This window comes from Zootoca vivipara, chromosome 4 (assembly GCF_963506605.1).
Source record: "Zootoca vivipara chromosome 4, rZooViv1.1, whole genome shotgun sequence".
Classification (NCBI taxonomy): domain Eukaryota; kingdom Metazoa; phylum Chordata; class Lepidosauria; order Squamata; family Lacertidae; genus Zootoca; species Zootoca vivipara.
The window spans coordinates 101,648,126-101,670,935 of record NC_083279.1 but is presented as its reverse complement, the minus strand read 5'-3'; the positions used below and the strand labels follow the sequence as shown (position 1 = coordinate 101,670,935).

General features: G+C 46.0%; 1 protein-coding gene and 1 pseudogene across 1 annotated transcript; both read right to left on the bottom strand.

Moving 5' to 3' along the window:
• Nucleotides 1-1,741: 1,741 nt before the first annotated feature.
• Nucleotides 1,742-12,600, bottom strand: LOC132592063 (zinc finger protein 436-like). Its single transcript, XM_060274145.1, has 7 exons — nt 12,119-12,600; nt 10,032-10,524; nt 9,744-9,825; nt 9,375-9,457; nt 5,624-5,750; nt 4,094-4,147; nt 1,742-2,959 (listed from the first exon to the last, which is right to left on the bottom strand). Exons 2-7 carry the CDS (start codon nt 10,431-10,433, stop codon nt 1,872-1,874), a joined length of 1,836 nt encoding a protein of 611 aa, XP_060130128.1. The 5' UTR covers nt 10,434-10,524; nt 12,119-12,600; the 3' UTR covers nt 1,742-1,871.
• A 1,543-nt stretch (nt 12,601-14,143) lies between these two features.
• Nucleotides 14,144-22,810, bottom strand: part of LOC132592082 (zinc finger protein 850-like) — a 42,918-nt pseudogene continuing 34,251 nt past the window's right edge.

Here is a 22,810-nt window from a genome sequence, read left to right as displayed (position 1 = left end):
TTCAGATGAAGGTCACATAAATTTTAAAAATGATAATGAATAAGGATATTGACAAATTGGAACATGTGCAAAGGAAGACGATTTATGTATTTAATACATAATGTATGAATGTATACCACCCGACCCAGTGGTGCTGACTTGAATAAAATATTGGTGGGGGGCCAAGTAAGGCCCACCTTGCAGAATCAATCACATGATGCATACACTGTGAGGAGTATCAGAGAAGCTAAAGGGTTAAGCTGTTAACAGGGAACTGCTGATTTATTGCTGTGTAAATAAAGGACAATTAGCTTAGAAGAAGCTGTTTCTGTGATTTATTTTTGTGTTGCCCTCTGTGGTCACACACAGCTTGCCACTGTGCAAGGGAAGCTCTGCAATTTTGCTGGAAGCATTGGACGCAGCACTCCAGGAAAGAAAGCATGCTGGACTTTCGGCAATATTTATGAGGCTTTATACCTTTATACCTCATAAAACTCCACATCCACACCATTGGAATGGCAATGCCTATCAACTGGGGGGGGGTGGTCCCCTCAAACATTTTATTGGGGAGGCAAAGACCCCTTTGCCTCTAAGAGTTGGCTCCTATTCCCCACACCCACAGGTCTCAGGACGATTACAACATGAAAAGGCAATATAAAAACACAAAATACACATTTGTAACCCCCCTCCCCACCACATTTTAAAAGGGCATTTGATGTCAATCAGCCAAAGGCCTGGTTAAGAAGGTGGGTGTTTTCCTGGCTTGTAAAAGTATTTAATGAAAGGTTGTTCTGACCTTTGTATGAATTATTTGATGGGAAGTGAGATCGGAGCCGTGACTGAATCTCTTTCCGCATTCCCCGTACTGTTAGGATTTTTCTCCTCTCTCTCTGTGTGTGCGCACACACAATATTCTTGTTAAATTTCCATTTTAACAATCCAATAAAAACCACAACAAAACATTCTAAATTATAATACAATCAAAAGAACCAATTCTTCAATGCCAAATTATATATCCTTTGGGTGTCTTCCCATGCTCTGAAGTTTTGATCTAATGTCATACTGCATTTCTTAATTATTCCAAAGAAATCATTTCCGATGTTAATCCTTCATTTATTTTTTGTTTATTTTACCAGCCACTTTACCAGAACTTTCACTCGTATTCAAATAATCTTTCCATTAATTAGTAGTCCTTTATAATTCTGTATGAAATATTTTTAATTTTCTTCTCCCCCCCCCCCCCGTTGTTTTCCAAAGTCCTCAGCAATGTCACTTTTGGGTTCTGCACACAAGGGCAAATCTCAGTGTGTCACATCCAAGACAAAGGGAAGTTTAGCCTTCTGCCATTAGTCCTGGGCAGATATCCAAAATTCCCTTCTGTCATCTCATTACAGCTACTAACACAATAACTCCAGTCAAGAATTCTTTTTATCATTCCATTGAGGATCATTGCCAGAATCATAGTCAAAATTTCAAACAGATTAATTTAAAGTTAAACCATAACAATAAAAAAATACTGTTTAAATTCCGCTAACATATTTCAAACACTTAACCTTTTGGGGGAGATTTGATGAGTAAAACAACAAATGCAAAATATATCAAAATATATCAAGATCAAAAACTTGGCTAATTCAATTAGGACATAATTTTATCTTCCCTAGTTCAAAGCAGGTCGGTTAACTAAGTCCAAATTTGATATTTAAAAAAGGTGTCCTCTGCTCATGGTGACAACTTTGGAGTGTTGACTCCCCTGTATGAATTCTGTGGTGCTCAGTGAGATGGGAGCTCTTCCTGAAGCTCTTTCCACATTACACGCACTGATAGGGTTTCTCCCCTGTATGAATTCTCCGATGGGAAGTGAGAGAGGCGCTCGTACTGAAGCTCTTTCCACATTACACACACTGATAGGGTTTCTCCCCTGTATGAATTCTCCGATGGGAAGTGAGAGACGAGCTCTTCCTGAAGCTCTTTCCACATTCCACGCATGGATAGGGTTTCTCCCCTGTATGAATTCTCTGATGGGAAGTGAGATCGGAGCTCTTCCTGAAGCTTTTTCCACATTCCATGCACGGATAGGGTTTCTCCCCTGTATGAATTACTTGATGCTTAGTGAGATCGGAACTCGTACTGAACCTCTTTCCACATTCTACGCATGGATAGGGTTTCTCCCCTGTATGAATTCTCTGATGTGAAATGAGAGAGGAAATCTGACTGAAGCTCTTTCCACATTCCATGCACGGATAGGGTTTCTCCCCTGTATGAATTCTTTGATGCTTAGTGAGATCGGAGCTCGTACTGAAGCTCTTTCCACATTCCACACACTGATAGGGTTTATCCCCTGTATGAATTCTTTGATGCTTAGTGAGATCGGAGCTTGTACTGAAGCTCTTTCCACATTCCACACACTGATAGCGTTTCTCCCCTGTACGAATTTTCTGATGCTTAGTGAGATCGGAGCTCGTACTGAAGCTCTTTCCACATTCCATGCACTGATAGGGTTTCTCTCCTGTATGAATTCTTTGATGGGAAGTGAGATGTGAGCCCTGACTGAAGCTCTTTCCACATTCCACGCACAGATAGGGTTTCTCTCCTGTATGAATTCTCTGATGCTTAGTGAGATCAGAGCTCTTCCTGAAGCTTTTTCCACATTCCACGCACTGATAGGGTTTCTCTCCTGTATGAATTCTTTGGTGGAAAGTGAGACTGTGGCTGTGAATGAAGCTCTTTCCACATTCCACACACTGATACGGTTTCTCCCCTGTATGAATTCTTTGATGGGAAGTGAGAGAGGAGCTCTGACTGAAGCTCTTCCCACATTCCACGCACTGATAGGGTTTCTTTCCAACGAGAATTCTTTGTTGGGAAGTGGAATGGGATCTCTGACTGCCGCTCTCTTCAAACTCCAAATTTTTGCGTGGCCTCTCCTCTCTGGGGATTTTGTCATTTTCACCCTTGTTCTCGATTTCCAATTCATCAAAATCTGCAGTGGAGACAAAAAGGGATTAGAGCCTCAGGAACAAATGCAGAAGAACTGAAGGAAGTTGGGTGTGTGTTCATTAGAAGGCATCTTAAGGCAGCCCTGTTTAGGGAAGCTTTTAATGTTTGATGGATTTCTGTATTTTAGTATTTTGTTGGAAGCCACCCAGAGTGGCTGGGGGAACCCGGCCAGATGGGCGGGGTATAAATAATAAATTATTATTATTATTATTCATTAGCTTGTGGTTTGTCATTAACCAACATATTTATTATTAGATTCTGGTGGGTTGTTGAATGTTGCTTACTTTGATATACAGTAGTGGTCAAAATTGTGGAAGCATTTGGAAAAACAGTATATTTCAGAGGTTTGATGCCTCATAACACTACTTTTGGAGTAATATAAAATTATGTATCAATGGGAAAATAATTTAATCCAGAATGTAATTGGCTGTATTCTATGAAACATTATAGCCAAATAACTAGAAAAAGGAAGGACAACTTGCTTAGGTTTACTTTTGTCAGATTGTTATGTGATTGCTATCAAGTTGTTTGTTTGTTTGTTGGTCTTCTTTTGTTTCGTAAGGAGTTTGCTAACACAGCTGTTGCAGATTTTGCTGTGGTTAGTGGCTCGACACAGGTCTTGAAACCCGGAGTCTAGAGAAGGGTACAGGGTTTGTCCATGAGGGACGGAAAACCAAGCCCAAAGGCTGTAAGGGTAGACACTGTTCCCTTGTAGAAGGAAGCTGGACCAAGTCCAGAGGCCGTGTGGGCCAACACTGACTCAGACAGGAACGTGGCTAGGGTTTGAGTCCCAACAAAGCCAAGTGTGAGTTTTCCTGATAGTTGGAAGGGCTATGACGCCAAGACTAGTCAGAAGTGCAAGATGGCAAGGCCCAAGGCTAATCCAGTTGCAGGTAGTTCCAAGGGTGGAACAGGTGATACAGAGGTATACTGTGCGTATGACATTTGCATGGTTGTTGCAGTTACATTGAATGACTGCAGCACAGTTCATGAATCGGGAGAGGGTGTTGGGAGATTCATTCCCCGTGTGCAGTCATAGGTTTGTTGTCTGTCATATGACTGTATGTGTTTTCATTCCACAGAGTGGGAAGTGATGTAGACAGGATGTCTGTCTTACTGTGTTCCTGAAGTGGAACTGTTGTTCTTTGTTCTTTCTCTTTGCTGTCTGATGCTAGAGAGAGAGAGAGGAAGCCATGTTGAAGAGCTCCCTGTGTTTACATGTAAATAAACTAGCTTAGCTAAAATGCTGAGATGCTGTGGTCTGTTACGCAACTGTGCAAACCTCTGCGGATGCTAAGAGTGTGTTGATGTACTCTCACATCAATCACTATGATGTCCGGGGGCTGAGGAAGGCTAAAAAGCTCCTGAACAATCGTCCAGAAAACAGGGATCATGCCAGTCAGGCATGTGTCTCTGCCAGGGTCCTACTCGTAAGTAGGCCGTTTCCTGACAGGCGTTGTAAGGCCGTAATTAAAGCTAAAGGTTACCAAACTAAGTATTAATTGACATGGTGAGAATTTCTGTATATCTCATTTTTCCTATGTATTTGATATTTCTTCTTCATGATTACTGTTCTAATAAATACTACTTCATAAAAGTTATTGCATTACATTCTTCATTAAATTATCTTTCCATTGATATATACTTTTTTGGTATTACTCCCCCCCCCAAATGGTGCTATGAGCCATCAAACTTCAGAAATACACTTTCCCCAAAAGATTTCCACAATTGGGGCCACTACTGTATGTTGTTCATTTTAAAGTTAATGTACTTTTTACACGGGATCAGATTATTATTATTAATGTTTCATGTGTTGGCTGGCTGCAACCCAGCCAGATGAGCAGGGTATGAATAAAAATTATTACTATTACTACAGTATTATTATCACTGCTACTACTACCTAATATGGGACGCAGGTGGTGCTGTGGGTTAAACCACAGAGCCCAGGGCTTGCTGATCAGAAGGTCGGCGGTTCGAATCCCTACGACGGGGTGAGCTCCCATTGCTTGGTCCCAGCTCCTGCCAACATAGCAGTTTGAAAGCACGTCAAAGTGCAAGTAGATAAATAGGTACCGCTCCAAGCGGGAAGGTAAACGGCGTTTCCATGTGCTGCTCTGGTTCGCCAGAAATGGCTTTGTCATGCTGGCCACATGACCTGGAAGCTGTATGCTGGCAACCCCAGAGTCGGTCACTACTGGACCTAATGGTAAGGGGTCCCTTTACCTTTACCTTTACTACCTAATATTCAATAAGCCTGGCTCTTCTCTCGGATGGATTTTGTTTGGCCCAGTCATGGCATCCCCTAAATCTCCAATGTCAGGAATCTCTTTGGTCGACCCAAGACTGACAGCAGCAAAAACAAAAACAGAAAACCTGACAGAAGCTACTTCTCTTTCCTAACAACTCTGAAGCTGACATTTAAGATGCCTGGGCAGTTCAGACAAGCCAAATCATGGTATAAAAAGGCAGAACTGGAGGAAGATTCTTCACAGAAGAAACTGTAATTTACTGTTTATTGTGGGGGGTGTTAGGTTCCCAGGTGTTGTAGGGGGCGCTGTTGAGCTCTGTGGAAATATATGAGGTTTATCACATAGAGGTATTTTGTTGAATTTCCAGGCAGATATTATGATCCCACAGGGAGCCTTACCAAGAGAGGCCACGATCCCACGATTCTCCTCCATGACGTCCTTATGCAGAGCTCTCTGGTCAGGATCCAGCAACGCCCACTCCTCGTCTGTGAAACAAACAGCGACATCTTCAAAGGACACTGGACCCTAAAATAAAAAGGGAAATGTCCTCCTCTGAGACAGCAGAAATATGATCTGCTACACAATGCTCTGTTGTTTCCTTCCTCTTAATTGCTGTGTTATTTCAATAGGATTCCTTTGCTGCACATTTTAATTATGGGTGCTTATTTTAACGCTATAATGAAATTCTTTTATTCTGCGTTTTCATTATGGATGTTCGTCTTTGTGCAAATAGGTAGTACTCCACCTTGTGGTTTTCAAGTCATTCTATATACACAAAGTTCCAGAAAGACATCTACTTCTGCTTCATCGACTATGCAAAAGCCTTTGACTGTGTGGACCACAGCAAACTATGGCAAGTTCTTAAAGAAATGGGAGTGCCTGATCTCCTCATCTGTCTCCTGAGAAATCTCTATGTGGGACAAGAAGCTACAGTTAGAACTGGATATGGAACAACTGACTGGTTCAAAATTGGGAGAGGAGCATGACAAGGCTGTATATTGTCTCCCTGCTTATTTAACTTATATGCAGAATTCATCATGCGAAAGGCTGGACTAGATGAAACCCAAGCCATAATTAAGATTGCTGGAAGAAATATCAACAACCTCATATATGCTGATGACACAACATTGATGGCAGAAAGTGAGGAGGAATTAAAGAACCCATTAATGAGGGTGAAAGAGGAGAGCAAAAATGTGGTCTGAAGCTCAACATAAAAAAAACCAAGATCATGGCCACTGGTCCCATCACCTCCTGGCAAAGAGAAGGGGAAGAAATGGAGGCAGTGAGAGATTTTACTTTCTTGGGCTCCTTGATCACTGCAGATGGTGACAGCAGTCACGAAATTAAAAGACGCCTGCTTCTTGGGAGAAAAGCAATGACAAACCTAGACAGCATCTTAAAAAGCAGAGACATCACCTTGCCAACAAAGGTCAGTATAGTTAAAAGCTATGGTTTTCCCAGTAGTGATGTATGGAAGTGAGAGCTGGACCATAAAGAAGGCTGATCGCCGAAGAATTGATGCTTTTGAATTATGGTGCTGGAGGAGACTCTTGAGAGTCCCATGGACTGCAAGAAGATCAAACCTATCAATTCTGAAGGAAATCAGCCCTGAGTGCTCACTGGAAGGACAGATCATGAAGCTGAGGCTCCAAGACTTTGGCCACCTCATGAGAAGAGAAGACTCCCTGGAAAAGACCCTGATGTTGGGAAAGATTGAGGGCACTAGGAGAAGGGGACGACAGAGGACGAGATGGTTGGACAATGTTCTCGAAGCTACGAACATGAGTTTGACCAAACTGCGGGAGGCAGTGGAAGACAGGAGTGCCTGGCGTGCTCTGGTCCATGGGGTCACAAAGAGTCGGACACGACCAAACGACTAAACAACAACAACATATACACCAAGTATCAAATGTGGTAACAACAATAATAATAGGACTACAAAACAAAACAACAACACCACAAACTGGCTAGTAAATATAAAACCATATTTACTGGAGTAATAGCTAGAATAGAGATACGCTAGTAACCATTCAAACCATAAACATACTAAGGTGCCATGTGCAAGTCAAGACCTGGAAATACTGTAAACATGGAATGGATAAAAGTACAACTATATCTAAACAAATTACATGCACAATAAATGTTATACAGACTGGAACAATGAACCGTCCAACAAGTAGCGTGAGTCCAAACATGGAATGGCAACCCCGTGCTGCTACAAGGGAGCACATAGGAGAATGTAAAAAAATGTTCAAAGCCCTTATCAAGGCTGAACTAGATGAAATGTTATTCAATGGGTCTTGAGCTGGAGACACAAAATCGAGTAGTGGTACCTATGGTTAAGAACTTAATTTGTTCCGGGGGTCTGTTCTTAACCTGAAGCACCACTTTAGCTAATGCGGCCTCCCGCTGCTGCCGGAGCACGATTTCTGTTCTCATCCTGAAGCAAAGTTCTTAACCTGAGGTACTATTTTCTGGGTTAGCAGAGTTTGTAACCTGAAGCGTTTGTAACCCGAGGTGGCACTCTACATGGATCAATCATGGGAAGGCAAATCAAAGCCACCACATGAGAATAATGCAGTCGGGCAAAAGAAAGAAGACCTGTTTTCCAGATATACTACAGGTTTCGTTACACTCTTCTTCAGTCCAAAGAGCTGCATGGTACAAGTAACACTCCAATTACAATGTGTGGCAAGTCAAAGAAATTATGAAACATCTCTCTCATGCTACACCTTACCCAATCATACAGAAGACTTAACTCAGGATAAAGAAGATATTCACAGGCACAGCTAGTCTTCAAACTCCTATCAAGCAGTTAAATACAATGCAGGTGTATGGAATCAATCACCACATGGTTACCTGGTTAAAGGTACAGCATCACTTTTCTGTTACCACTAAACAATAGTATACCTACATATTGAACTAAAACATAGCATCCCAAAGCAAACCCGTTGGATACAAGGTTCCTAGTTGAAATATTAATTTATACTCCTTTTGTAACAAAACTCTTCGTATATCTACGGTTCTAAAAGGTTGTTTTTTTAAGAGTCCACAAAATGAAGAAACTCAGAGCATTCTCTGTATGGGCTGCTTGCTGGAAATGTTAGACTAGAGGGGCGTCTAAACATATATTACGTATTTCGGTCCTATGTTCAGAAATTCTGGTCCTAATTGCACGGGTGGTACCAGGGCCGTCTTATGCATATCTGGCGCCCTGGTGCGAAGATCCCTCCGTCCGTCCCCCCCGTTTCCCTGGCGGGGCGCGGCTGTGCGGGCTCAGCAGTGCGGCGCCCCCCCCAGGCGGCCCGGCGCCCTGCACCACCCAACCTTGCCGTAGGGCCTGCCCTGGGTGGTAATTGCCTACATATAATAGCCCACAAGCACAGCGGATACAATTTACACTATTTTTAGTAGAGCAATTTGTGAATTGTTGCAAGACAATCTTTTTTCCATTCATTGTATTAGAGAATGATTTTACTGGTAACGCAAATCTGCAACATGTGCAATGACCACATCTATAATGCCCTTTGACCGATGTATGAGGGTCCTCATGATGATATTCTAATGAATCAGTGTGTGTAAGAACGTCCCTGAATGATCAAGTCCGTCTTTTACCTAAAATTGGCAAATTTTCACAACCTGGAATGTGTGATGATATGCCAATGTTGTTTAATAACTCTATCAATAGAGGAGGATAAAAAATTATATTCTATGGAACAAAAAATCCTGTGTTGTTCATTCTTGGGTTTTGATACTAACAAACTCTGTCTAGAAGTTCTTTTAGCCCTGTCAAGGGCTGTCTGAATCATAATCTGTGGGTACCCTCTATACCTTAATGAAGAAGAAAGAGATGCTCACCTCTGCCTCTCGACCTCCCTCCTCCCACTCGCCTCCTTCCTCTTCTGCCTCTGATTCTAGACTGCATTCTGCCACAGAGTCTCCCAGCTCACTAAGCCCTGTTACGCCTTCAGCTTCTGACACCTCCTCTTCTGAGCCTTCTCCCTCTTACCGCTCATCCTTCTTCCACCTCCACTCCTTGGGCTCTAAGATTCCCCCGGCTGCCTCCTCCCACCATTCCTCTGTGCCCAACCAGTCCATGACATTGCTCCATCCCTCTGCCTCTGTCCCCACAAGGCAGCTTCCCCTGACCTGATCTGGTTCCACAGCCGCTGCTTCCCTTCTGCCCCCATGAAAAGACGGATCAGGAGGTCTTGCCAGCATCATTCTGTCACCTGCAAGAGAAATAAAAGGTAAGCAGGATGTCAGGAGTCCCTGCTTCTCTCACAGGTGAAACAGGGCATCTCTAACTACAGATGGGCCTTTGAGAAAGCCTTACCTGCTGAGAGCATTTGGAGGTTTGTGCCCATTTCATATGTTAGTTGTGTAAAAATACATCTCCCCTCCTCTGGACCCTTGTTCCCAACAGTCCCCCCCCCAAACAATATGAAAAGAACCCTCAGATGAGTTGGAAAAGCAACAGAATGAGACCAAACGGAGAAAAACAACCTTCCTCCTTACCCAGCTGCCTCTGTCTTGTGTCCAACGGAGACCTCTCTGCCTCACAGGAATCCAAGTCCATTTCTGCAAAATGATCATTTTCCTGAAAGAGCAGCAAGGATTAAAAAGAGAGAATGAATGGCGAGAAATATTAGAAAGAGAATTACAAATACAAAAAGTTTAAGGGTGTTAGATCTCATTCCATGGATGACTTCCCAGAAAAAGGATGGGTCATAAGTAGAGCATTATGGGATGTTCTCTGTCCTTTTTGGAGCCCCTTGGGAGTATCCAGAGGAAAGTCTCTCTCACCTGCTTTCTCTCCTCTGCCTGACTCAGGAGGAAACCTTCGGCCAGGGCCACCGCCTGAGAACTGGTCTCCGCTCCGCATTCCCTCACCCAGCTCTCCATCTCCGGGGGAAGGACAGCCAGGAACTGCTCCAAGATCACCAGGTCCAGCATCTCAGCTTTCGTGTGCCTTTCCGGCTTCAGCCATTGACGGTCAAGGTGGTAGATTTGGTTGCAAACCTCTCGCGGTCCTTTGGCCTCCAGGCAGCAGAACTGCCTCAACTGCTGGCTCTGCCCCTCTGAGCGGAGGGTGTCCTCCTCACCCAGCATCTTCTGCACAGAGTTTTCCCAGAATCCCCCACTGCTCCCAGTTTGGATGGCATGGCCTCTTCCTGCTCCAGGGCCAGCTGAGTCTCGGTCATCCATCTGTGGTCTCAGGAAGCCTCTGCGAGACTGGAAGGAAGCCTTTTGTCTTCTGCCAATTTCTGCCTGTGCTGATGAGAGGTGCTAGGAAACCCTATAAAGCAAATACATTGTTCTGTTACAGGATTTGTAGGTCAGGAGAAGAAAATGGTTCTCTGAAGAAGAATGGATGAATCTTGCTAGGAACCAGGGCTAGACTGGATCACAGCCCAAACCATGAAATATCTTCTTTAAGGAGGAGGAGGAGGAGGAGGAGGAGGAGGAGGAGGAGGAGAAGAAGAAGAAGAAGAAGAAGAAGAAGAAGAAGAAGAAGAAGAAGAAGAAGAAGAAGAAGAAGAAGAAGAAGAAGAAGAAGAAAGCAGCCTCTAGCCCTCCTAGAAGGACCATTGCAACTGAAGGGATTTCTGTGAGGTGAATCAGCCTGGTTTCTCCCGCATTCCTGTCAATGCATGAAGTCAGAACTGACTGACAAGGGAGTCATTTGTATCTTGTGAAAAATGGATGCTTGGCTCTAGTGGGGGTCCTCACCCGGGGGTCCTTGGGAGTTGTTCTCCTCCCACCCCCACTTCAGGGCACATTTCTCCCCTGCTTCTGTCTCCTTCTCTTGCACTTGGACTCTCTGCTGCTCTCAAGACAGACTCCTAGGGTGGGGTCCCTTTTTCTTTGCTCTGAGGGCCAGGTATGTATCTGGCTAACCCTCTGAGGGCCAAGTGGGCAGAGCCAAACCCTTGAAATATAGGCAGGCAATTTATTGTTATTATTCTATTAGACTCTAGTGGGGGTCCTCACTTGGGGGTCCTCAGGAGGTGCTCCCCACCCCCACCCCACCCTCCTGCTTCTGTCTCCTTTTCTTGCACTTGGACTCTCTGCTGCTCTCAAGACAGACTCCTGGGGTGGGGTCCCTGTTTCTTAGGTCTGAGGGCCATTATGCATCTAGTCAACCCCCTGAGGGCCAAGTGGACGGGGCCAAAGACATCTCTCTTGAAATTTAGGCGGGTAACCATAGAATCATAGAGTTGGAAGAGACCATTATTATTCTATTAGATAGCTTAACACCCACCCACCCATGGATGCCAAGGTCCCTGGAGTCTCAGTGAGTAGCAGCGCCTATTTCCTGCTCGGCTGGTTTCCCAGCAAGAATCCCTTTGGGAGAGAGAGGATGTGGTCCTGGGATGCCATGCTCTGGGTGCGAGGGGATTGCTGCAGTGGCCTCCGTGTGGAGCTGCCCTTGGAGACGGCTGGGAAACTGGTTTGCAATGCAGCAGCCAGACTATGGGCTGGCATCCCTCTCCTTATTCCTGGCCTTTCTTTCCCACCTTTCCTCCCTCCCTCCTCCTAGTGGGTCTTTTAATGGGGGGGGGGTTTCCTAGTCCCCCTCCTCGTCCAGTTTTGGAAAACCATTTGCACATGTTCCCTCTGTTGTGCAATGACGCTGAGCGACGTCACACAGAGTTAAAGTCCCAGGGACTCCTTTGTTTGAAGAAGGGAGATTTCGGGGGAGTTTGGGATCCTCTGATCTCCAGGAAGGAGAGCCTTGCAGACCTCGCCCCCCCTCCCTGGCAGGACCCTCTCCTCCCTGAATTGGCTTTGTCTCCCCCCCCCCCAGACACCCCCTGCTGCAGCCCCCCTGGGACCCCTCCCGTCTCCCCACTGCAACCTCTGGGGAGAGAGGGGGGGGAGAGACTCACCCGACCATCCCAGGAGTGAAGGGACAGCGATGCAGCCCTTGCAGGAGAGACACCAAAGCAGGAAAGGAGGACTGGGGAGGGAGGGGCTTTGGCTTTGGAGGACCTGGGAATCCCCCTTGCTTCCTGTCCTCTCTAGGAAGGCAGCTCGCTTCCCTTTAACCCTTGCAAAGCCGAGTCCACCCAGCTCAGCCCTCTCTCGCTTGGCTGAAGCTCAGATTTTTATTATTTTTTATGGATTTTATGCCCAGATATCCTTTTGAGGGTGAGGCTCTTGGTTGGACTCTGAACATCTCTCTCCTTTGGCCAGAAACTGGAGGAACAGCTTGCAGGGAAAAGGGCTTTGCAGGAGGCAAGGAACCCCCTCCTCGAATTCAGGAGTGGAGAGATAGGAGGGGATCATCCCGGGGTCATCTAGAGGAGGAGGAGGAGGCCAGAGGGAAGCTTTGTATAACCTTCTGAGGGTGAGAGCGATTCAATAGTGGAGTGCCCTCCCCTGGGGGGGGGGTGGCGGCATCTCCTTCGCCTGAGGTTTTTAAGCAGGGGTTGGAAGACCGCCTGTTGGAGAGTCTGCAGCTGCAATTTCTGCATGGCAGGGGGTTGGACTAGATGGTCCCTGGAGGACCCTTCCAACTGTACAATTCTGTGGTTCTGCCTACACACAAACACACACAGTCTAGGGAAAAGGCAGGATAGAAGTAAGTTAAGCAGAAGCTCTCCAGGGTTGCCTCCGATGGGCTGACCCAAGCGCTTCTCCTGCAGCTGATCCTGATGGAGTTTGTTTTATTCTTTCGGCTGCCGTCTGCATCTTTTGGAGCTTTCCATTGATTTGTTTTCTTTTGCATTTCTTGTCCTTTTGCCAGTCCTGGAGCAAATTGCTGAGGCCATCAAGGTAGCAGCAAAACAATATTGTTCTCATGCAAAGCCCTGTTCCCCTCCAGGATTCAATCCCGCTCCAAAATCTCAGCCCCCCCATCCCTCCCCCTTGCCCTAAATTTGCTGGCCACAATGACATGTGTTGAAACGGTTCCTCCTTTTAGCTACTCCGCACAGGAGCCAGGTTTAATTAGTAAACCAGGCCTGAGAGGTCAGCCCTGGGCAGAATGTTGATGGGCCCATCAATAAGACTCTATGTGACGTCTCTTGACTTGCTGGCTCTCTCTTGGGTTCTGTCTTGGGCCCAGTCTTATTCAACATCTTTATAAACGACTTGGATGATGGGCTTGAGGGCATCCTGAGCAAGTTTGCAGATGACACCAAATTGGGAGGGGTGGCTAATACCCGAGAGGACAGGATCACACTTCAAAATGACCTTAACAGATTAGACAACTGGGCCAAAGCAAACAAGATGAATTTTAACAAGGAGAAATGTAAAGTACTACACTTGGGCAAAAAAAATGAAAGGCACAAATACAGGATGGGAGACACCTGGCTTGAGAGCAGTACATGTGAAAAGGATCTAGGAGTCCTGGTAGACCACAAACTTGACATGAGTCAACAGTGTGATGCAGCAGCTCAAAAAGCCAATGCAATTCTGGGCTGCATCAATAGGAGTATAGCATCTAGATCAAGGGAAGTAATAGTACCACTGTATTCTGCTCTGGTCAGACCTCACCTGGAGTACTGTGTCCAGTTCTGGGCACCACAGTTCAAGAAGGATACAGACAAGCTGGAACGTTTCCAGAGGAGGGCAACCAAAATGGTCAAAGGCCTGGAAACAATGCCTTATGAGGAATGGCTTAGGGAGCTGGGTATGTTTAGCCTGGAGAAGAGAAGGTTAAGGGGTGATAGGATAGCCATGTTCAAATATATCAAAGGATGTCATATAGAGGAGGGAGAAAGGTTGTTTTCTGCTGCTCCAGAGAAGCGGACACGAAGCAGTGGATTCAATCTACAAGGAAGAAGATTCCACCTGAACATTAGGAAGAACTTCCTGACTGTAAGAGCTGTTTGACAGTGGAATTTGCTGCCAAGGAGTGTGGTGGAGTCTCCTTTTTTGGAGGTCTTTAAGCAGAGTCTTGACAACCATCTGTCAGGAATGCTTTGATGGTGTTTCCTGCTTGGCAGGGGGTTGGACTGGATGGCCCTTGTGGTCTCTTCCAACTCTATGATTCTATGATGGTGTTTCCTGCTTGGCAGGGGGTTGGACTGGATGGCCCTTGTGGTCTCTTCCAACTCTATGTTTCTAGGACTCTAGCACTCGCCCGCCCCGCCCCTGTTTGTACGCCTGTTCAGCCCATGTCTTAAGCGCGCTAGGCGACTGGAGCACCTTCACCGACCTTCCGATCGCAGGAACAGAGACACAGCATTCCCAGAGAAGAGGTCCTGGTGCAGTGGACTCACATCTGCTCATTGTGAGCACCAAAACTCAGCAGAGTAAAACAGAAGCAAAGCTGTGGAGGTTTTGAAGCACACCTAATTTATTTCTAATCACTACAGACATGCATGAGAGGAGCAGCTCTCATACAGCCATCTTATCTGTACGGGGGAGGGCTTATAGGGAACAGCCCCCCCCTCATGTCGAGTTCCTCTCAGAGCAGCAAGTCCAGTAGCAGATCAGATTACAGGAGTCAGGAAGCAGGGGAGGGGGGAGAGGCTCTGACAGCATGCGAGAGCTTCAACATCGAGTAGAGAAGGAAGCAGCTGGGAGGAAATGACGGGATTGGCCACGGGAGAGCAGTCAGTCCTCCCCCCCCCAACGCCTGAATTGAGGCGCACGGCACCCTGTAGGGTGAGAGGGAGGTGCTTTGGGGTTCCCAAGCTGTTATGTTGGACGCAAAACAGAAAGAAGCCATTGCAAGGTTCTGACTCGGACTAAGCAGACATGTTTTCCAGACTCTTTGCACTGTAAATAGAATGCACAATAAAAATAAGACAAGCAGGTGTGGAGCGTCATTACTCAAGAGTAGCCGCAAGAACCTCTGACAATATCTCTACACAGATGAAAGCGAAAACCTTTTAGTACCAGAGATGGAAGAACCTACGAGCAGCTTCTGCCCCCTCCTTTCTCATAAGATGAAAGTTAAACAAAATATCAGGAGATTCTTGCAATAGGAGGGGTGAAAATGCCAACAGGCCCTCCTCCCAGGGGAAAGAGGAGTCTAGATTTTTCCGAAACAGAGCAACTTTATCTGCAAAAACTTTGCAAAATCACTGCAGGAGATCATGTGGCCCGTACCAGGCCCTGATGGAGCCGGTGGTTCCGTTAAATTGCGAACCACCTGAAAGAGTCTCCTGCTGCTGTTTTCTGGAGATGCAATAGAGGTGGTGAAGGTCTTCTTTGCCATCGCTATCGCCACTTGGTAGGCTCGATGTCATGGGATAAAACCACTCCTACCACTCTCTGGAAACCATTTGGATCCATTAAGTGGCAGGGGCAGACCATCCGAATCGGTCCCACCACCACCCTGCAGAGGGGAAGAGTCGCAATGAAGTCCAGTTGCACCAGGAAGTGATCTGACCATGGCACTGCGTTAGTTTGGCTTTTACTTAAGAGTCAGATCACCAACATCCATAGAAGTGAACATGAGGTCTGAGGCATGTCCGTGACTATGAGTTGGGCCAAACTTATTCAGGGACAGCCCCATGGAGGCCATGTTTCCACAAAGTACCAAGCGGCCCCTTGTAAAGTCGTATCGGAGTGGATGTTACAATCCTCCATGACAACAAAACTAGGTGCCTCCAGGAGAACATAAGCCACGACCTGAAGCAGCTCAGGCAGGGAATCCTTGGTGCAGCGGGGAGGTCGGTACACCAAAAGGAATCCTGTACTGCCCCTATTGCCCAACTTCCAGAACATGCACTCAGAGAACCGGGTCTTCCCAATAGGACGCCTGGTGCAAGCGAATGACTTCCTAAAAATCACTGCAACCCCCCTGCCTCCTCACATCACCCGAGTTGCTGTGTGCTAGAGAAACCTGGTGGACAAGCAGTGGCAAGGACAGGCCCATCTGCTTCATCCAACTGAGTCTCCGTTACACATGCCAGGTCAAGTCCTCCATCCACAATCAAGTTGTGGATGACAGCTGTCTTGTGAGTCATTGACCTGGCATTGTACTGCAGCACCTTCAGGTCATGTGGGTCTCCCTTGCTGATTCCAGTATCCATCCAGTCAAGACCAGACCCGGAGGCAGGGATAGTCCTCAAACAATGACTAAACCTGCCTCCTCGGGAATTACATGGTCTGGTCTTAGTGTAACTCCTCCTCCTACTCGTGATCAGATGTCCCAGTGCATCCCTCCCTGTGGAACCTGCCCCAGCCATTCTGTTGGATGGGACCCACTCCCAGGCAGCCCTGACCCCTCCCCTTAATCAGCTGCCCTTAAGAGGCCTGTCAGGTCCCTTCCTGGACCAGATGGAGAGAGGCAGGGATGGGACCTGCAAGCGATCACAGCAGGGGTTGCCTGCAAATGGGGTGAGCAGTTCCTTCATCCAAGTCATTTATAAAGACGTTGAACAGCAACGGGCTCAGGACAGAACTCTGCAGCATCCCTATTGTCACTTTCCCCCAGGATGATGAGGACCCATGAAGGAGTCCTCTTTGGGTTCGGTCAGTCTAATCCACCTAACAGTTACCTCATTCAGCCCACATTTTACCAGCTTACACACATAAATATTGCGGGGACAAGAGTATTTCTCTGGCTTGACTTGTGTTTGAGAAAGTCATGCTTTCATCCTGTGTGTTTATGTTGTAAAATCTTCGGATGAAGGGCACATAAATTTTAAAAATGATAAGAAGGATATTGATAAGCTGGATCATGTGCAATGGAAGGACATTTATGTATTTAATTTGCATACCACCCGACCCAGTGGTGCCGACTTGAATAAAATACTGTTGGGGGGCCAGGTAAGGACCACCTTGCACAATCAATCACATGATGCATGCCCCCCATTGGAATGACAATGCCTATCAACTGGGGGGGGCCCATCAAATATTTTGTTGGGGGGGGCAAAGACCCCTCAGCCTCTTACAGTTGGCTCCTATTCCCCACACCCACAGGTCTCCGGACGATTACAACATAAAACGGCTATATAAAAACACAAAATATACATCTGTAACCCCCCCCTCCCCACCACATTTTAAAAGGGCATTAGATGTCAATCAGCCAAAGGCCTGGTTAAAATGGTGCATATTGGCATGACGTCTAAAGCTATACTGAAGGGTTTTTCTGAACTATGTATGGATTCTCTGATGCCGAGTGAGATGGGAGCTCTGGCTGAAGCTCTTTCCACATTCCACACACTGATAGGGTTTCTCCCCTCTATGAATTATTTTATGCCTAGTGAGATGGGAGCTCGTACTGAAGCTCTTTCCACATTCTACACACTGATAGGGTTTCTCCCCTCTATGAATTATTTTATGCCTAGTGAGATGGGAGCTCGTACTGAAGCTCTTTCCACATTCCACACACTGATAGGGTTTCTCCCCTCTATGAATTATTTTATGCCTAGTGAGATGGGAGCTCGTACTGAAGCTCTTTCCACATTCCACACACTGATAGGGTTTCTCCCCTGTATGAATTATTTGATGGTTAGTGAGATGGGAGCTCATACTGAAGCTCTTTTCACATTCCATACACTGATAGGGTTTCTCCCCTGTATGAATTCTTTGATGGGAAGTTAGGGAGGAGCTCGTACTGAAGCTCTTTCCACATTCCATGCACTAATAGGGTTTCTCCCCTGTATGAATTCTTTGATGCTTAGTGAGATTGGAGCTCTTTCTGAAGCTCTTTCCAAATTCCACACACTGATAGGGTTTCTCCCCTGTATGAATTCTCTGATGCTTATTGAGATCGGACCTCGTACTGAAGCTCTTTCCACATTCCACACACTGATATAGTTTCTCGCCTCTGTGACCGCTTTGATGAGAAGTTAGGGAGGAGCTCGTACTGAAGCTCTTTCCACATTCCACACACTGATAGGGTTTCTCCCCTGTATGAATTCTCTGATGCTTAGTGAGATCGGACCTCGTACTGAAGCTCTTTCCACATTCCACACACTGATAGGGTTTCTCCCCTGTATGAATTCTTTGATGGGAAGTGAGAGAGGAGTTGTGACTGAAGCTCTTTCCACATTCCACACACTGATAGGGCTTCTCCCCTGTATGACTTATTTGATGGAAAATGAGAGAGTTGCTCTGACTGAAGCTCTTTCCACATTCCACACACTGATAGGGTTTCTCCCCAGTATGAATTATTTGATGCTTAGTGAGATTGGTGCTCGTACTGAAGCTCTTTCCACATTCCACACACTTATAGTGTTTCTTTCCAATGAGATTTCTTTTTGGGGATGTTGAATGGGAGTTCTGACTGCAGCTCTCTCCACACTCCAATTTTTTGTGTGGCTTCTCCTCTCTGGGGATTTTGTCATATTCACCCTTGTTCTCAATTTCCAATTCATCAGAATCTGCAATGGAGACAAAAAGGGATTAGAGTCTCAGGGACAAATGCAGAAGAACTGAAGGAAGTTGGGTGTGTGTTAATTACCTTTGTGATTTGTCATTAACCAACATATTTATTATTAGATTCTGATGGGTTGTTGTTGAATGTTGCTTAGTTTGTGCAAGGGGGTGGGCTTACAGGGAACAGCCACCCCTCATCAAATCCAGCTCTTCAAACGGCGGAGGGACAGGAGACAGGAAGGAGGAAGTGAGCGGAGTGGGCCAGGGCTCAGGTAGCATCCAAGAGTACCACCTGCAGCCTGTGATACCAGCGAGGAAGGAGGGGCCAGCGGAGAGGTCTAGCGGGGAAGCAACAGAGCGGCGTCCTTTCGAATTCACCCCGGAACGGAGGCGATCAGTGGCTCACAAATGCAGGGGGTGGAGATTTGGGGTCCCCAAACTACTCTGCTGGGGGAGGAGCCGAAAAGCGCCATTGGGAGAATCTGATAGCACTGAGTAGCCATGTTTTCATGAAGCTCTTGCACTGTAAATAACTTTCACAATAAAAGTATTAAAGACAAGATGGTTTGGAGTGTCATTGCTCGAGGGTAGCCAGCAACCTCCCTGACAGCTTGATATACAGTAGTGGCCAAAATTGTGGAAGCCTTTTGGAAACGTGTGTATTTCAGAAGTTTGTTGTCTCAAAATACCACTTCTTTTGGAGTAATACCATAAAATTATATACCAATGTAAAGGTAATTTAATCAATGATGTAAAGCAACATAGTTTGTTCAGTTATCTGTATTCTATCAAAACATATAGCCAAATAACCAGAAAAAAGGAAGCACAACTTGCTTAGGTGGACTTTTGTCAGTGTGTTATGTGATTGCTATCAAGTTGGTTGGTTTTTTTTGCGTTCTTTCATTTAGTGAGTTTGTAAAAGATAATAAAATTAAAGAAATGGCACAAAGAGTTGATTGGTCACCCAGAGAGCGATGTAAAATAGTACTATTAAGTGAACAAGGCTACAGTTATGAAGAAATTAGATGAAAGATTGGGAAAAACTAAACTGAAGTTGGCATTTCTATGTTTTTGAAGAGGTATAAGGAGACTCAGTCTCCACAAAATCAGACTGGTAAAGGCAGGAAAAGGTGCACAAAGGCAAGTGACAATTGAAGAATGGAGAGACTGTCCCTACATGACCAAAGAATATCATCTGGGTGTCTACAAGATGACATGGCACAATGTAATGTGAAGTTGAGTGCAAGGACTGGTCTAAATGCTAGAATTCTAAGGAAAAGCCATTGTTATCTCTCCAGCAAAGCTTTAAAAGCTTGAATCCATGTTAAGTGGACAGTGGAACAATGGGACAGTGTTATTTGGAGCAATGAGACCCAAATCTCCTTGCTTGGTAGTGATGGCATGAAATACGCGAGGAGAAGAATCGGATAAGATTTACATCCTACTTGCATTACACCGACCGTGAAACACCCAGATAGTGTGAAGATTTGGGGTTGTATGACAGCAAAAGGTGTGGGCAGAATTTGCATCATTAATGGGAATGTAAATGCCCCAAAATACATAAATGAAATACTTGAGCAAAAATTGAAGTGTTCTGCATGTGGTCTTTTCCCAGATACCAAAGCGTTTATATATAAAATTATAAATATTTGTGTCAGGGTGACTCCCTACAGGGAACCAGCCCCCATCATCCTGACGTCCACCTCGCCAAGCACAGGGAGCAGTGGCGGCTCTGAAGCAGCCAGAGGGGGAGGAAGAGACTTGGAGGGAGAGAGAAATCAGAGTGAGGAACAATGGGAAAGCTCGGGGGGGGGGCGAGAGATGCAGACGGGGGCTCAGGGATGTTGCAGAGCCAGGGCACCTACAGATCAGGGAGGAAACTGAGAGGGCATCGCTCCTTCCGGCGCAAGAAGTAAGGAGAGCGCCGTGATGCAGGTCAAGGGGGAGGCGTTTTGGGGTGCCCCGACTACATTGCTGGCGTAGGAACAGACGTACGCCATTGCTGGATTCTGATTCGGGATGAGAGGTCATGTTTTTAGCTGTCTCTACACTGTAAATAATTAGCACAATAAACATCTTTGAAGACAAACTGGTCTCTAGCGGAGTTACTCCGGAGTAGCCACGATGACCCTCTGACAACAATCCGGCAATCATTGTTTGTAGGGGGTGCTGTTGAGCTCTGTGAAAATATATGAGGTTTGTCACATAGAGGTATTTTTTGAATTTCCAGGCAGATATTATGATCCCACAGGGAGCCTTACCAAGAGAGGCCACGATCCCACAATTCTCTTCCATGACATCCTTATGCAGAGCTCTCTGGTCAGGATCCAGCAATGCCCACTCCTCCTCCGTGAAACAAACAGCGACATCTTCAAAGCACACTGGACCCTTTAAAAAAAAGGGAAATGTTCTCCTAAGACAGGATCAATATTAGCTGCTACACAATGCTCTGTTCTTTCCTTCCTGTTAATTGCTGTCTTGTTTCAATAGGATTCCTTTGCTGCATGTTTTAATTATGGATGCCTATTTTAATGTTTTAATGGAATTCTTTTATTCTGCGTTTTAATTATGGGTGTTCGTCTTTGTGCAAATAGGTGATACTCCTCCTTGTGTTTTTCAAGTCATTCTCCCTACGCAAGCATTCCAGTTTCCCCGATGGAAGGATCCACTTTCTCCTCTCCTCATGAACTGTTCTGGGGAGGTTCCCTCCCAAGCCCTAGAGCCAAATTCCAGGGGTTCATGAGGGCATGGAGAGGAGTGGGGGGAGGAAGGCCCCATTTTGCAAGTGGATGGGGCTGGTTAGGTGAATTCTGGCCACTATTTGATCTCGTTTGTCCACTGCTTAGAAGCCAATTTTAGCATTCAGTGATCAATCTAGAAATAGAAGAAGCCTAGTTTGGATGGCCATCTGTCTTGGATGATCTAGCTGAGATTCCTGCAATGCAGGGGGTTGGACTTGATGACCCTTGGGGTCCCTTTCAACTCTAGGATTCCATGAAAACTGCCACTACAAATGAATCCTACTGGCGACATTCAGAACAAAACTTAAGCCTAAATTGTTTATACAACAAGGAGTAGCTATGGGCTTCCAAATCCGCTCCAAGTGTGGCAAACGTTTTCATGAGAAGCTTTGATTGGAATCACATTCTAAATAATAACCCTTTTAAAGATTACATTTTGTTTTATGGACGTTATATAGACTCTCTCCTGCTGTGAGTGCCCACAGGCCCTGTCCCTACCTCTCTCCACCTGGTCTAGGGCGGGGCCTGGAAGGCCTCATAAAGGACTGCTGCCGCTGCTCTGCTGCTGTTGCTGCCCAGGACTCTCTCCTGCTGTGAGTGCCCACAGGCCCTGTCCCTACCTCTCTCCACCTGGTTTAGGGCGGGGCCTGGAAGGCCTCATAAAGGACTGCTGCCGCTGCTCTGCTGCTGGTGCTGCCCAGGGGAACTTGAAACAGCACAGAGTTCTTTTTAAAATGCTTTTCAAAGAATTTTTTATGTTTTTATCTTCTTTGGGGTGGTAGGTGGGAGGGATTTTTAGTTGGGTGTGGGAATCTGTTAAATTTTAGTGTATTTGTAATTTTTATTTTTTATTTTATTGTTTTATTGTGTTTGGGGTGGTAGGTGGGAGGGATTTTTAGTTGGGTGTGGGAATCTGTTAAATTTTAGTGTATTTGTAATTTTTATTGTTTTCGGTTTTATTGTTTTATTGTCTTTTTTGTGTTCTTCTTTTGTTGAGTTCTTTGCTGTTTTTTACAGAGCTTTTATTTTGTTTTTAAGGGGAGGGGTCAGGGCTGCCCGGGAGGGGGTCCCAGCAAGCAAAATGGCTGGGGCAGATTCCACAGGGGGGTGTGCACTGGAACAACCGATCTCAGTGGTCACGGGTAGGAGGAGGAGTTACGCTAAGACCAGACCATGTCATTACCGAGGAGGCAGACTTAGTCGTTGTCTGAGGACTATCCCTGCCTCCAGGTCTGGTCCTGACCGGACGGATATTGGAATAGGCAAGGGATACCCACATGACCTGAAGGTGCTGCTGTGCAATGCCAGGTCGATGATGAATAAGACCACCGCCATTCACGACCTGATTGTGGATGGAGGATTTGACCTGGCATGTGTGACAGAGACCTGGTTGGAGGAAGCCGATGGGCCCGTTCTTGGCCCTGCTTGCCCACCAGGTTTCTCTTATGCACAGCAACCCAGGCCATCTGGGCGGGGAGGGGGGGTTGCAGTGATTTTTAGGAAGTCATTAGTTTGCACCAGGCGTCCTATTGGGAAGACCCAGTTCTCTGAGTG